Source organism: Tigriopus californicus, chromosome 1 (genome assembly GCF_007210705.1).
Source record: "Tigriopus californicus strain San Diego chromosome 1, Tcal_SD_v2.1, whole genome shotgun sequence".
Taxonomy (NCBI): Eukaryota; Metazoa; Arthropoda; class Copepoda; order Harpacticoida; family Harpacticidae; genus Tigriopus; species Tigriopus californicus.
The window spans coordinates 9,191,640-9,206,382 of record NC_081440.1 but is presented as its reverse complement, the minus strand read 5'-3'; the positions used below and the strand labels follow the sequence as shown (position 1 = coordinate 9,206,382).

Below are 14,743 nucleotides of genomic sequence, written 5' to 3'. Positions count from 1 at the left end.
TTATTCAATTGTCATCCTGTATTTACTTGTCACGGGACTAGATTAAAAATGCTGAACTCATTGATTGGTTCATCATCGGGACTTTGAGATTGAAGCCTTTGCCCTCCATCATTTGAATTGAATACACTGGGGTTTGTTGGTGAGTAGGTTGAGGCTGGTGAGGTCGAGAGTGCTGAGATGAATAATAGGGGGTATTTTGATGAACGGCGGAGTGCGTTTTCAACTCTTGCCAAGAACTGAAAGCTTGCGAGCATTGAACGCACTTGAACGGGGTCTCAATTCGATGGCTCTTCTTCACATGATTAATTAAATGAGCTTTCTGGGCGAATTTACTGGAGCACACTTGACACTCAAAAGGTTTGATCTTTTCATGGACAAGCCTCACGTGTTTATCTAAGTTCGACCGATTGGTCGACATATGACTGCATTGGTCGCAAGGATACGCCTTTTCCTTGGTGTGCACCGTCTGAACGTGCTTTTGTAAGTGAGATTTTTGACCAAATCGACTGGTGCAGTGATTACAAGGGAAAGGCTTTTCCTTCCGATGAACTAAGCGAATGTGTTTGTCCATGAGGCCCTTGGTGGAAGCACGATAGCCACATTCTTCGCATCCAAAGGGTTTGTTGCGCTCGTGAATGGCTTTGACATGAATATCTCGGTGAACTTTCTGACCAAAACGCTTCAAACAAATTGGACATTCATAAGGGCGTTCTTTAAGATGGCGGAGTTTATGGTGCTTATCCAACATAGCTTTGCTTGTACCTTGGTAACGGCACACATGGCACTTGAAAGGTCGGTCAGCCGAATGAACCGTCTTCATGTGCGTGTCCACATGAGCCTTTTGAGAAAACGTGGCAGGGCATTGGTCACAGGCAAAAGTTTTCTTGCCCGTATTAGCGGACAACGGTGGCAGGGGAGGAGGGGTTTGACACATGATGCGAGGATGGGGCGTGGTTCGGCCGCACTTCCGGAAATCGCATAATTCGTCGTGAAGTAGCCTTTGGCCATAATGTACTGACCGTTTGTGGAGCTCCACGTCAATCTGCCGAAACGCCCGGAAGTCGCACTGATCGCAACGACATTCGTTGTACACAAAGGTGGGCAGGTCCGAGGACGAGGAAGAACCGCACACCATCATCCCGCCTCCGCCGCCCGCCCCACCCGGTAGCATGGGATGCATACTGCCGATGAAGGCTGGAAGTAACTACACGCTAGTGGCACGCCCTACGATTGTTGCCCCCAATCTCAACTCGGTCGGGACTCTCAATTCCAAATCCTGGGAGGATCCCCTACACCGGCCCTCCTTAGGTCACTAGGTCGTTAGGAGGCTGGATGGTGGGCGGGTTGATCAGTTCAAGCCCTTATCAACACAATGGACAAGGTGGGCGGATCCTAGGCGGTTTCCCAACACACTCACTCACACATTCACGCACTCAGGCACCCACGGATGCGGGGATGCAGGGATGCAGGGATGCAAAGATGCATGCACGTCCTCCATACAAACTCACAAGAGCAGGAGAGAGAGAGACAGAAAAAAAGAGAGACAGAGACAGAGAGAAGCAGAGAGAAGCAGAGCAAAGCCAGCCAAGCCAGCCAAGACACGACGCCAAATCGACGTGACAGTCCCATTTCCAAAGAGGACGAGCCAGCCACAATGGCTACAGGCTGCCGAACTGTCTGTCCGGCTTTGATCTGCCTGCTGAGGCGCTCTTCTCACGCTCTTCTCACGCTCTTCTCCATCCAGGCCACAATGCGTCAAGCCCTCATAAATAGACTGAGAGAGTGTCCGCCGACTAGAGCAGTCTAAGTCCCACCAATCTTCCAGCCTCCAGCCTAGCTATTCGAGTCGGGCCACTCAGCTAGTTTATCTCCATCACCAGTGGTGGATTACTCACGAAGAACCGACGAGGCAGATGGCCTGAGAAGACCAAAAGAACAATGAACGGATCCAGCCAGGAACGAAAGAATTCAGCGTGACCAGGCGCTCAAATTGGCCAGACTTTATAAATAGCGCGCGAACGTTATTATTCTTCATTCTATCCCCACATGACATGAATGCTGAAGAAGACCGACCTAAAATGTAATTTTGGCCAAAGACTCAACGCAAATCTAAATTACATGTGTTAAAGGGGCCATTCAAAAAAGCCAAATAAACTTGCATTTTGGGCCAATTCGGGTACTTTCTTCTCAATCTTTATTGTGACACTTGGTCATATCAATGGGTAAGATATATCAAAGAAAGTGCATAACCATACATAAATAGGAAAATGATTGAGCGTTTAAAATGGTCGGAGGGACAAGATAGTTGTCAAGAACGTGATATCACAGCAAAGATGTGTAGAACGGATCCAAGAGCTTCAAGTAGGGTCCAGACTAGAGCTGTGCAACTCTCAGGGAGTCAAAGAACATTAAAGTTACAAACAGTGAATAAATCACTCTCTTAAAGTAATCGTAGTAATTGCGTGGCAATCCATAAAGATAAAGGTTCAAACTTTCAGAAATAAAGAAAGGAACGAAAGTTTTGCTGTCTATCAATTCGTTATGAGGGAAAATGAAATTGAAATACCTCCTCATATCAAGCCCATTAATTAGCAAGTTCTGCACCATACTTAACATAACAATATTCAATAGTACTACAATTAAAACATACAATAAAATGTTTTCCAAGCTATTTTATTTTTAATCCAAAAAATAAAAAGGTCACTGAAACATGAAGGTTATTTTGGCAACTTTTGATAGATGTGTAAGCAACATGCTGCAACCAGAGTAAAATAGTCATAAAAGTGATTTAAAAAAATGCAGGAACAACGTTAGAAACGATTTCATGCTAAGATCAATTGTAAGATCTTTCATTTGGACCATAATTAAGTTTTTACACCTATTTTCAAGTTATATGGACGTTAAATGATCATTTTTTCTAGAAACATTTAGAAATCATTGAGATGCGGGAAGGAAAGGAAAAGTAGTAAACAATGACGAAAAGAAGATCATTGAATGAATGAACGAACAACCTTTACAAGTAGTAAGGAATTATTTTTAACTGGGATCTCGCCTCAATCAGGCCTTGGCCACTGCAGCTGCATCTGTTGCGTTCCCGGTGTTGATGGATAGCTGCAGGGCCTCAAGTTGAACTGCATACTGTTATACTGCATACTAAGTTGATCTCGCACCTCCCATTTCGTGTCACGCCCAGATGATGGAAATTTCTGGGCATCTTGAAGGTGACTGAAATCGGGAGGTGAACAGAAATGGCCAATGGATGGCCGAAAATGGCATATTTTCTAATATGAAGATGTGATCCAGTGCAGGGGCACCTCTGGAGTAGGTAAATGTTGGGACTCCTGGGTCGGAGCACAGAGTAATTCTCCATTGGCTCAGGATCTGGGTGAGCTCAGAGAATTCACTGAAATTAAAGTCACCAAAAAGATGGTTTTATCTGGGTTCTTCACCTTCTGAAGGATGGATGTGAGATCTGAGACGAGTTCATCATAGTGCATGGTTGGCTAATAGTAGATCTCAATGATGGTAAAGTATTGGGCATCCACTGCTATGTGATGAGAAAAGGATGAGAGACAGCTGGGCTTGAAGTGTTTGGTAATGTAGAGCTTGAAGCACCCGTTGGGCTGATTACACCAAGGAGGCTCCTAAGCATCAAATAAAGCCCTGTTTGCCAAGAAAGCAACTCTCGTGCTTCTCCTTGGTGATCCATACCTTGGAAAAGAAAGTAAAGGCGTGTTTCAAGAAAAGGGAAGGGTGAAGAGAAGAGCAAGAAGGATGATGGTAAAATATGTTATGGAGGATGGTAATCCGCAGGTACCTGTATTGGCTTAGACACTCTCAGCTTTGACCATAAGGGTGGCCTTGGGATCATTATCAGTAAACCCGCCTAAATCATGACATGGGTCGGACGTTGGGGAACAAACACTATCTTAAAATCTTAGAGTATTTGGGAATGTCCTCAAGGTTGCAGCCGCACAGACTATCATTTTGACAGTTCCATGGTTGCTGAACAATGATTTTTGTTTCATCAGTCCAATTTGTTGCAGAGCTCAGAGCAGTATCAATTCTTTTTTTTTTAATTTTAAGGCCTCGTGGAAGCCTCTTGGCCATGGCGGCGTCAAAAGTTGCTTGACTTATAACAAACTTGAAGGACTTTATGTTCAAGTGAAATTTGATAAGCCTTTTCAAGCTGGATTCTGCAATATGCTACTCGCTGGACATCTTTGTCAGGCTTATGTGGGAATTTTGGGCCATATTTTTGGACCTTATACACAAGCTAACAAGTTCTTACTGATCTTTTTCGTCGTTCTTGAGGCTTGTGCTCAATGGTATGAGACTTCTGGTAGCAAGCAATAATAGCATGGATGGTGGATTTCGCCTCCCAGAGCCCAGACGCAATGGTCCTCTTGAACAATCCTTTTCTGTGCGACTGGATGATTTTCTCACAAATTACTTTATCCGCTACCATTCTTCCAATATTAAATTCCTTCAAGTGATTTTGATGACAAATACTCGTAAATAGTTGACCGATTACTATAAACTCTGAGCATTGACTGAAAATTCAAGTCAGTCTTTGTGGCAATAGTCAAAGCACACCAGTACAGTCATTTGTTTCAAATGCAAAAAGAGGGGGCATTTGGCTTCTGCTTGCCTCAACAGGAATATGTCGCGAGGACCTCATAATACTCATTCAATTCTTGCCTTCATTCACACAGGCAATTCAATTATCACTCTCCTGGGCTTTCTAGGTGGGAGTCTCCGTCTTCTACTAGATTTCGGTCCCCCTCGCCAATGGGTAATGCCGAGGTTTCATGTTCGATAGATCAACGCTCTTTCCTTCCCTACGTTTCAGAGTACGCCACTTATTAACGCAATGATTGCCCCAAAACAAGGCAGTGTATTTTCTACGCAGGTGTTACCAGACACAAAAGCCACGGCCGAAAATCCAATCACGAGGAATGACATGCCCATTGACAACAGTCGATGTGTAATCAAGGCAGCAAATGGTACGGAAATGCAGTGTTTGGGCTCAATGAATTTGTTTTTTGAAGTCGGGGTTTAATCTCTTCGATTTGAAAATCATACCCCATAACTTTCCTAAACCCATGGCTCATATACAACCACTGTTATCAACGTGATCAGACAATCTTTTCCATAATGTGCTTCGGCAAATTTTTGTGCACTTTGAAGGGTCACCATGCTTATTGAGCTCAGAGTTAACATGATAATGGTCTCAAAATGCATTTCAGTCGCCCAGATGATTACGTTTGCTTTTGCGACTGATGCAAAAACGACCTTGAAAAGCAATCCTCTGCAGGTATTATTGAATCTATTACATGGTCAACGCCATGGACTAGTCCCGTAATCGTTATCCTGAAACCAAATCGCAAAGGTATTTGGATGGTGACCGGTCGGATTAAACATTTCGTTTGGATTCGGATTGGGTTCGGATCAAAGTATTTGCGGTCCATACAATCGATATTAGGAAAAAGGAAATTATATAGAATGTCTCAACATATCAAGCCTATTAATGCACATTTTTGCACCATTTTGATAGCATAATTATATTCAATAGTACTACAATTGAAGCTTATAATTACGACAATTGTTACGAAAAATGACATTATTGCAACGGGAAGATTACATTTTGACTAGGACCGGACGATCAGGGACTGGTTGTCGTAATGCTCCCGGCGGCCGTCCTCGTCGAGGAGGCTGAGCAACTTGAAGAGGCCTGTCGATGTCCAAATACGCTGGTTTCAGCTTGGTGTGAAAGTCTGAACGGTTTCTCGCAGCTGAGGGAGAGGTGCGCGCGGCTCAGATGTGGGCGTTGCAAAAAAATCACCGGGAACATGTAGAGGATATCCATAGACCAACTCAGCTGATGAGGTCTGGAGGTCGTCCTTGGGCGCAGTTTTGATGCCCAAGAGTACCCACGGAAGCTCATCAATCAATCCAGACCATGTGAGAGCCAGAGAGGTTTTGAGGCGGCGGTGGAATCTCTCAACCATGCCGTTGGCTTGAGGATGGTAGGCGGTTGTGTGATGGGCATTGATGCTGAGTACATTGGCGATCTCCCGCCACAGCAAAGAGATGAATTGTGAACCTTAGTCCGACTTGAGATTGCCATGGATGCCGAATCTGGCTATCCAGCTTCTGACAAATGCCCGAGCACAAGTTGCCGTATCAGTTTGTCAAAGAGGAATTGCTTCCGGCCAGCGTGTGAATTGATCCGCCATGGTCAGGAGATGTGTGAACCCCTTCGAGGAGGGCTGGGGCCCCACCTGATCAATGTGAACATGGTCGAAACGGCGGTCTGTAATGTCAAAGTATTGTAGTGGCGCCTTTTTGTGGGTTTGAACTTTGGACTTCTGGCAAGATACGCAGTTTCGAGCCCAACCTTTGACCTGCCATGCTAGATCATGCCATGAACACGAATTTCTGACTAATGATTTTTGACGTTGTCTTCACCGACGGGTGGGAAAGGCCATGAACTTGATGGAAAACTTACCAACCAAGAGAACCGGGAACGATAGGACAAGGTTGGCCAGTGGAAACGTGATCGTTTTGCTGTTTGGACCAAAAGGAACGTCCCAAATCTGAAGGTTGGTGCATGACGTTTTCCAGAGTTGCGATTCCTTGTCCTCTCACTGAGCGCAAGCCATCGCAAGGTTGGTGCATGACGTTTTCCAGAGTTGCGATTCCTTGTCCTCTCACTGAGCGCAAGCCATCGCAGAGAAATCGACCCTGGATCCAATTTTAAGGGTGGACTTGACTTGACAGCGAGATAAAGCATCTGCGGCCAGGTTGTCTTTCCGGAGTTATGTTGCACTTCGGTCGTGAACTCCAATATGGCCGTCAGGTGGCGCTGTTGGCGAGCCGACCACGGGTCCGAGATCTTGTCAAACGCAAACGTGAGAGGCTTGTGGTCCGTGAAAATGGTGAAGGAACAGCCTTCCAAAACATACCGGAAGTGGCGAACGGTGAGGTAAACGCCAAGCACTTCGCGGTCAAAAGAGGTGTATTTACGTTTTGGAGGGCTAAAAGGCCGACTGAAGAACGCCAAGGGGCGCCACTGACCACTCTACCATTGAACCAGGGCTCCACCCACAGCCATTTGCAAGGCGTCTCCACGAGGGCCAACAGGGCTCCTAATTGCGGGTAGGAGAGCATGGTGAACTTGGCCAAGGCAAGTTTGGTGGGGTTGAAACCCGAGGTCATCTGCTCAGTTCCCTCAAGCTTCTTTTGCTTCCCTCATAGGGCTTCATAGAGCGGAGCCATGATTTGGGCAGCCGCAGGGACAAATCAGTGTTAGAAATTTATCGTTCCAAGGAAATCCTGCAGTCCCTTGATTGTTTATGGCAGGTTGAACTTCGAGATGGCCTCAACTTTGATGGGATGGGCTTGATGCCGTCTTTGGAAATCTGATGCACATGAAAATCGAGCTCAGAGCAACTGAATTGGCGTTTGGCCAGATTAATGATGAGGCCGGCATTTTGAAGTCGTTGCAAGACCTCTCTCACCTGCACCAAGTGCTCTGTCTTTGTCTTGCTTGCCACCAGGATGTCGTCCAGATAGACAAAGACGCAGTTGAGCCCCATGAGGAAGGTGTCCATGAGCTGCTGAAAAGCCTGGGCTGATTTCTTGAGTCCAAATGACATTCTGAGGAACTCAAACAGGCCAAATGGGGTGATGACGGCGGTTTTGGGCACGTCCTTGGGGCGGACAGGGATGTGGTGGTAGCCCAAGACGAGATCAATCTTGGTGAAGTATTGGCTGCCGTGAAGGTTGCTGGCGAAATGTGGCACCAGGTACCAATTGGGAGTGGTGACATCGTTCAGGTGGTGATAATCCCCACAGGGGCACCACTCATTGGAGTCCTTGGGGACCATGTGGAGAGGGGAAGACCATTGGCTGCTGGAACGCTGGATGATTCCCATATCTTCCATTCTGACAAACTCGGCCTTGGCATAGGCCAACTTGTCTGGAGGGAGGCAACGGGAACGTGAGTGAAGAGGCGGGCCAGTGGTGGGGAGGAAATGCTTAACGCCGTGTTTGTTGACCTTGGAATGAAAAGCTGGTTGGGCAACTTTGGGCAAGTCGGAGAGGAGCCTGGTGACCTCGTCATTGGTAGTCTGAACCAAATTGAAATGAGGAATTGTTTCAAAAGTTTCTCCAAGGTCAATGGCCAAGAAAGTGTTGGCGTCGACTAGGCATTGGTTTTTGAGATCCATGAGAAGGTTGAAAAAGCGTACAAAATTGGCACCAAGAAGAGGCTGAGAAACGTCAGCGATGGTGAAGTGCCTTTTGAAGCGTTTGGGGCCGAATTTAAGAGGGATGGTGTGTTGCACATAAACGTTAATGTTCAAGCTGTTGGCGGCCGAGAGGGTTTATGTGACGGGGCAGTTGCGTTTCTCATAGACAGCAGCGGGAATGACACTCACCTTGGCACCTGCATCCATTGGTACCTACAAGGTACCGACGCCCTGAAATATGATTGAAGGTGTAAAGCAAGCGTTTTGATGATTTGGAGCCGGCCTCTGACCCTACAGACGGTAGGCCATCTCGTTTCCCGCAAATTACCTTCAGCCACATTCGCAGGTGTTGGCCTCGGCTCTGTGGGTCTCTTGATACCAGCAGATGGCGGAATCGTTCTTGAGGTAGACAGAATGAGGCTTGGACGTTAGCTTTTCCTCGAGCCTTCCAGCTCGAGGATCTCCCTCATCAGAACTCTCATGTTAGAGGGCGAGAATTAAGCAATCCAGTAACTTCACACACCACTGTCCATAATTCGTGATCCCGCAGATGTCTCTTTGCCTTCTGGTCCTCTTCCAGGACCTTAACTAGATCCTTTTTTGCTGCCTTTACCAGGGACTCGTGAATTCCACCCCAGTGAGGAGCTCCCGGGACTTGGAATTGCCATCTGATATTGCTTGCCACCGAGCTTGACTCAATGCGAGCAGACAACTCTTGTAGCTTGCGTAGAAAATTCCGAGCACCCAAGAAATTTGTCCCATTGTCACAATAAAGAAGAATTTCGTAGCGTATTTAGGACGTCTTGAGTGCTCAGTGATGGGACAATTTCGACGTGGACTGCGTGGGTAGTCATACAAGCAAACAAAACCCCCCACCTTTTCTCAACTTTGTTTCAAAGCACTAACACCTCAAATGGCCCAAAGAGATCAAGGGATGTATTCCAAAATGTTGGCTTGCCCATCGCAAGCCGTTCGGCTGGTAAGTCAGCCATTTCTTGAGAAGCTGGGGTCGCCATCATTTTCTGACAGAACTTGCACTCCATACAGACCTTCCTCACAGCCTCACGACCCCGGAGCACCCAATATTTTTGACGAATTAACGCCAATCCTTGATTTACACTAGGATGATGATTGGTTTCGTGCTCCTTCTTGAGTGTTAGTTAATGGGTGACGAGGGAAAAGGATGACGGGAAACCGCTGGTCGTAGCCGACTTGAGCTTGACTTAATCTTCCTCTAGCACAAAGCAAACCCACGTCGTCAACAAATGGGCTTAAGTTTGAAAGTCTCGACTTCCTGGCCGACTGGAAGACCCCGGCGTTTGTGAAATCTTCGAAAAAGGACTCAGACTGAGCCTTTGAGATCAAATCCTCTGGCGATGTAGGCTGGGCCTCTGGGATGATGGGTTGTAGTAGATGTTCCAAAGAGGTGGCCTCCTGTCCCACTCTGGCTACATGAATTTTGACTGGTTCAACCCTATATTTCTGGCGTTGCTCCTCATTTGTTTCACTTGTCAAGTTCAGGGGGCCAGGTGCCTCTCGGGTTTGATAGAAATGGGGGACCATCGATCCACAGGTCCGTGATTCCGACATTTGCTGATACTCTGGTCCCAAGATCCGCCGGGTTGAGCTTCCCAGGCATGTGTCTCCACTCTCGCGTGAGAGTAAGGCCCTGAATTTCGCCGATCCTAAGCGCAACAAATGGTTTATATGTTTGAGCCACATTGTGGATCCAACAATGTACCACTCTGCTATCCGTCCAAAAGATGCGGCCATCAAGCTTGATTCTTGAAATTCGGCCCAAGTAGTCCGCAAGCCTCACTGCCAGAACTGCTGCCTGGAGTTCCAGCTTTGGAATTGTTAAGGGTTTATTGGGCACAACTCTGGTCTTGGAGGCAACCAGTCTCACCGAAACATCGTTCTCTTGGTTGGAACATCTCAGGTAGGCCACAGCACAAAAGGCATCTTCAGTAGCATCGCAAAATACGCGAAGTTCTTGGGTGATATCCCTGCCAGACATAGGGGCCATGCACCTTGGCAAGAAAGTCTGATTATTATTATTATTATTATTATTATTATTATTCAGTTGAACAAGACCCTTAAGACACCCGTGAATCAACATCCCTGAAAATCAAATTCAAAACAACGTCTTGGCCGCCGTCGGCCTCAAGCTCCCAACCTTTTGGCCAACACGCGCCAAAGTCTGGTTCATCCAAGCCGAGTGGACGAAAGATATTTCGGGTACCCTGAGGAGTATTGTTGGGAGCAGGGATGGGGGAGGGGGGGGAAGAAAAAGACTGGTTGAGATGAGACGAGAGTTCATAAGTGTGTGAAACAGAGAGAACGGAAAAATATACGTGTGAAAATTGTGTCCGAATTATCATTGAGTTTAAACCTATATACAATCCACAAACGAGGAGGAGAAATCTTCCAACCATCAGTGGTCCTTCGAGCCGGATATTGTGATCGATGGAAAACGGCTGGCCGGCCGGACCCGGAGAGATCGGGATCCAAGCTTTGAGAACATTCTGGTAGACCCTATAGGTCTGCCCTTGGATTGGAGTGAGGCCAATTGAGGACCTTCAAGTGGACGTCACTTACGCCATGGAGGATGGTGGTAGCATCGCCATTGAGGCTGAGCTCACCAAGGCCAAGAAATCCATGAGCGTGGAAAAGAGATTTATCACGTTCCAAGCCAAGAAACTGGAGGAATGTCTATGCCCCGACGAACGAGTGTCCAGGACTCTTCTACGAATGAAAGCCAAGGAACTGGGGGCTACGATGGAAAGGCTTGACCATACAGCCCGAGAGGCCCTGGTCCTGGCCTATCCAAAGAAGATGCGGGTTGGGTTCACAACTATATGTCGAGACTGAACGAGATCGAGTTCAGTCAACCTTAGCAGCCGTTCAGGATACTGTGGAAGCCCGAGAAGACGAGGCGAGCACTTCCTTTCACTCAGGAGACACTGAGATACGCCAATTGAAGGAGAGCGAGGTAGCAAACCCCTTACAATCCGGCCATCAAATGGGAGATCGAGTTAAGAAGAACCTTGAAGTCGACGGTGGGGTTAATGAAAGAATCAATCTAGACTCTAATACCATAAACTTGAGAAATTGGATGACCGACTTTGAAGACTTTGAAGATTTCATCCCAAGCAAGGATGGAAGAAAGTGCTGTGCCGTGCCGTGGTGGCTCAAAATCTAAAAAAACTTTTTTTGGGAGTGGTCGTTTGCCTGACGCAGAGACAGTGTATGCCAAGAACTCAACGACTGATTGGCCAAACAGACACTTCGTTGGATTGATCACCAAACCATAGTCTGCCAAACGGTGGAAAAGAAGGCATAAATGGGATGTATGTTCCACCCCGTCGGTGCTAGTGAGAGTGTAGTGTTTAAAGGAGTTGACCCAAACGTCATTGAGCGGAAGTTTATTCCGTTCAGGGCCATATTACTCTCAGTTACCCATGAGTAGATTCAATCTAAGTCCTTTGCAAGGCTACTGGAATCTTGGCCATTCCTACCAGAAACTAACTTTGTATCGTCAACAGAAGAAGAGAGACTGGCAGTAATACTAAGCTTTTGAAGTGGGGCAACAAATATTATAAGAAGGAGGGGCCCTCAGATGGAGCCCCGGGGAACACCTGGCTTGGCATCATGTATGTCACTAAGGGATCCCTTGACCTTAACAATTTGCTTCCTCTCATGATTGAAGCTTCTTATCCAATTGAGAACCTTGCCTTGGATCCCAATGTCATGAAGTCTGTTCAACAAAAGGCCATGATCTACTTTATCAAAGGCTTTGGCCAAGTCAAGATTGACAACAGTAACTGACTTGTGCTTTTCCAGTCCCTCAATGACCTCCTCTAAATGCTCCATCAGTTGGGTAACTGTGGTAAAATGTGCTCGGAACCCCGGCTGGCTAGGAGGAAGGACTTCATTGACCTCAAGAAATTCAACAAGTTTGGACTTCATGATCTTCTCAAACACCTGCGCAATAGTCAAAGTGAGAGAAATTGGCCTATAGTTACTGTAGAGCGACTTATCTCCCCCTTTGAAAATTGGAATAACATGAGCTAGTTTCTTGCCCTTATCCATGATGCAACACATCAAGTAAGAGAAAACAGGAGCAAGAACCAGTGAGCATCTCATCAGAAACTGAGATGTCACACCATCAGGGCCAGGAGAACTTGAGAATCTCAAGTCTCTGATGGCCTCTAAAGCATCTTTTTCTGTGACTACAAGATCATCTCAACTTGACTAGCCTTGTCAATCTCAACAGACTCATCATTAGAGCAATGTGCTGTTTCTTCTGAACTCAGTTGGGTTGAAAGCTCACCCAAGAACTGATCTCCAAGCATGTTAGCTATAGTCTCTACATTGTCAATGGCTTCCCCATCAACCTCAAAAGGCCCAACAGGGTGTTTCATTTTTCTGTTAGAGTTTGCATAAGTGAAAAAAGCCTTCGGATTCGACCTGACCTCCTGAACCACCATACTCTCAGTTTGTAACTGGTCATATTGGATAGAGGCCTTAATCTTACCCTGAACTATGTCCAACTTCTTTGGAGACTACCCACAATTACTGGATTCGAAGTGCCTTTTTGCTAGTTTGCAACTCTTTTTGAACAAAGTCTTCCTACATTTTGGAAGTTTTGTCCGTGTACCACCTTTCGGCACACATTCACAGATTGCTAAACTAGAGCAAACTTCCTTAAAAACTGCAACTAATTTATCAATGGCTGCATCTATGGACGATTCCTGTTTCAGAATTGAAACCAGGTCCACTTCTTCAAGTCTTTCTATAATCAATGGCCAAAGTTCATCTTTGAACTTGAACCTAGCCAGACCGACCTTTCTGGCCGGTTGTACTCTAGAGCACGCCCGCTTTTGAGTAATGGTCGACCCTATCTCAAGAACATGATGATCTGACAGATTACTAGGTGTCACATGGACATACTGGATCAGATCAGGGTCATTGGAAAAGACCAAGTCAAGAACGCTATTCTCTCTAGTGGCTACACCAACATGCTGGGAGAAATTGCGCAAGATTGCAACCTACTCCAGCTTTTCGAACGACTGAGATGTCGATTTCGAGATGGGAATATACCCATCAGGACGAACCTCTCACTCTAGTGCAACGCTAGCCGGAAAATTAAAGTTCCCTACTGTAGTGTGTGTTACAGTTGACTGACGAGTATTTATTCCATTCGATCATTCAAGAGCAAAGCAAAGAAAAGGCATTGATGATAGATTGATGATTGAGCAAAAGGATTACACGACACGCCCCCGAGATGGTTCTATGACCATTTAATGAATGAATTTTCAATTTTGGTTTCAGAAGTTGATGATGTGAGGGAATAAATGAATTAATTTAGATATGGAAGGATACAGATTTCTTTTTGGATAGTCGAGGAAATAATCGGGTACTTTTTTCAGATGCAGGACATTGGAGAACTTCCACAGCGATGATTTCCCCCAATCTTATGGGAGGATTCTGGGGCCGGATGAATTTCCGATTCCATCGGAACGTCTTCTCACCATCAGAAATTACATAGGATCGAGAACTGTCAAGTATTGAAATTATTTTAGATGATGTATCCCACAGTTTAGTGATAGGGTTCTGGACAAGTACGTTTGTTCCAGGTTCCAAGATAGGCAAGGGACGTGCTCGAGATTCGGATTGTTCTTGCTTCCTGTACCGAAATTTTTCTCTCTCCATCCGGCCCCCAGGACAGAAATCGACTGAAGTTAAGAGTCGAGGGAGTGCTCCTCGCAGATGACGTCCAAAAAAGAGTTGGTTTTGGGAGTATCCATCCTCTCGCGGCATGGCACGAAGTTCCCGGAGACCTACATGGAAGTCTTCCTTAGATTCGGTGCACTTTTTCAAAAGTGCCTTAATGGACTTTACTCCGGCCTCGGCGAGTCCATTTGATGACGGGAAATACGGGCTCGATGTCTCATGTTTCACGCCCTTGCGGGTGAGGTACTCCGTCATTTTGCTCCTGAATTGGTGTCCATTATCGGAGCGGAGTCGGGTCGGGTATCCAAACAAGCCAAACCATTTCTCCATTTCAGTCACCACACTATCAGTATTTATCGAGAAAAGGCGAGAGGCGATTAGATAGCCGGAATAACTATCCACCAAAACAAGCCAACTTTGTCCCGCCCAATCAAACAAATCAGCAGACACCATTTCCATTGGGCCGCCAACTTGGATTTGATGGAGGGGTTCTGGTTGTTGTGAGGGCATGAATTTTTGACATGCCTGGCAAGATGTTACAGCATTTTTGATTGCAGCATTCATACCTGGCCAGAAATATAATTGACGGGCAGCTTGTTTGGTTTTGGTCAGACCTTGGTGAGGGAGGTGTAGGATGCGAATGATTTCCTGGCAAGCACCTGCCGGTACTATGATGCGATCGCCAAGTAGCAGAAGCGACTCATCTTCTTGATCGAGCTGAGAGATTCCCTCCCAAATACTAGCAAAGGAAT

The 14,743-nt window shown here is 46.3% G+C and overlaps 1 protein-coding gene across 1 annotated transcript; it reads right to left on the bottom strand.

Moving 5' to 3' along the window:
• LOC131882590 (gastrula zinc finger protein XlCGF8.2DB-like) lies at positions 1-1,563 on the bottom strand. The gene has a single exon (XM_059229791.1). The coding sequence runs from the start codon at positions 1,178-1,180 to the stop codon at positions 38-40; it is 1,143 nt and encodes a 380-aa protein (XP_059085774.1). The 5' UTR covers positions 1,181-1,563; the 3' UTR covers positions 1-37.
• Between the last annotated feature and the right edge of the window lie 13,180 nt (positions 1,564-14,743).

Excerpts from the sequence above, each read along its gene's own strand:
- LOC131882590 (XM_059229791.1), bottom strand. The coding sequence starts at position 1,180 with ATGCATCCCATGCTACCGGGTGGGGCGGGCGGCGGAGGCGGGATGATG.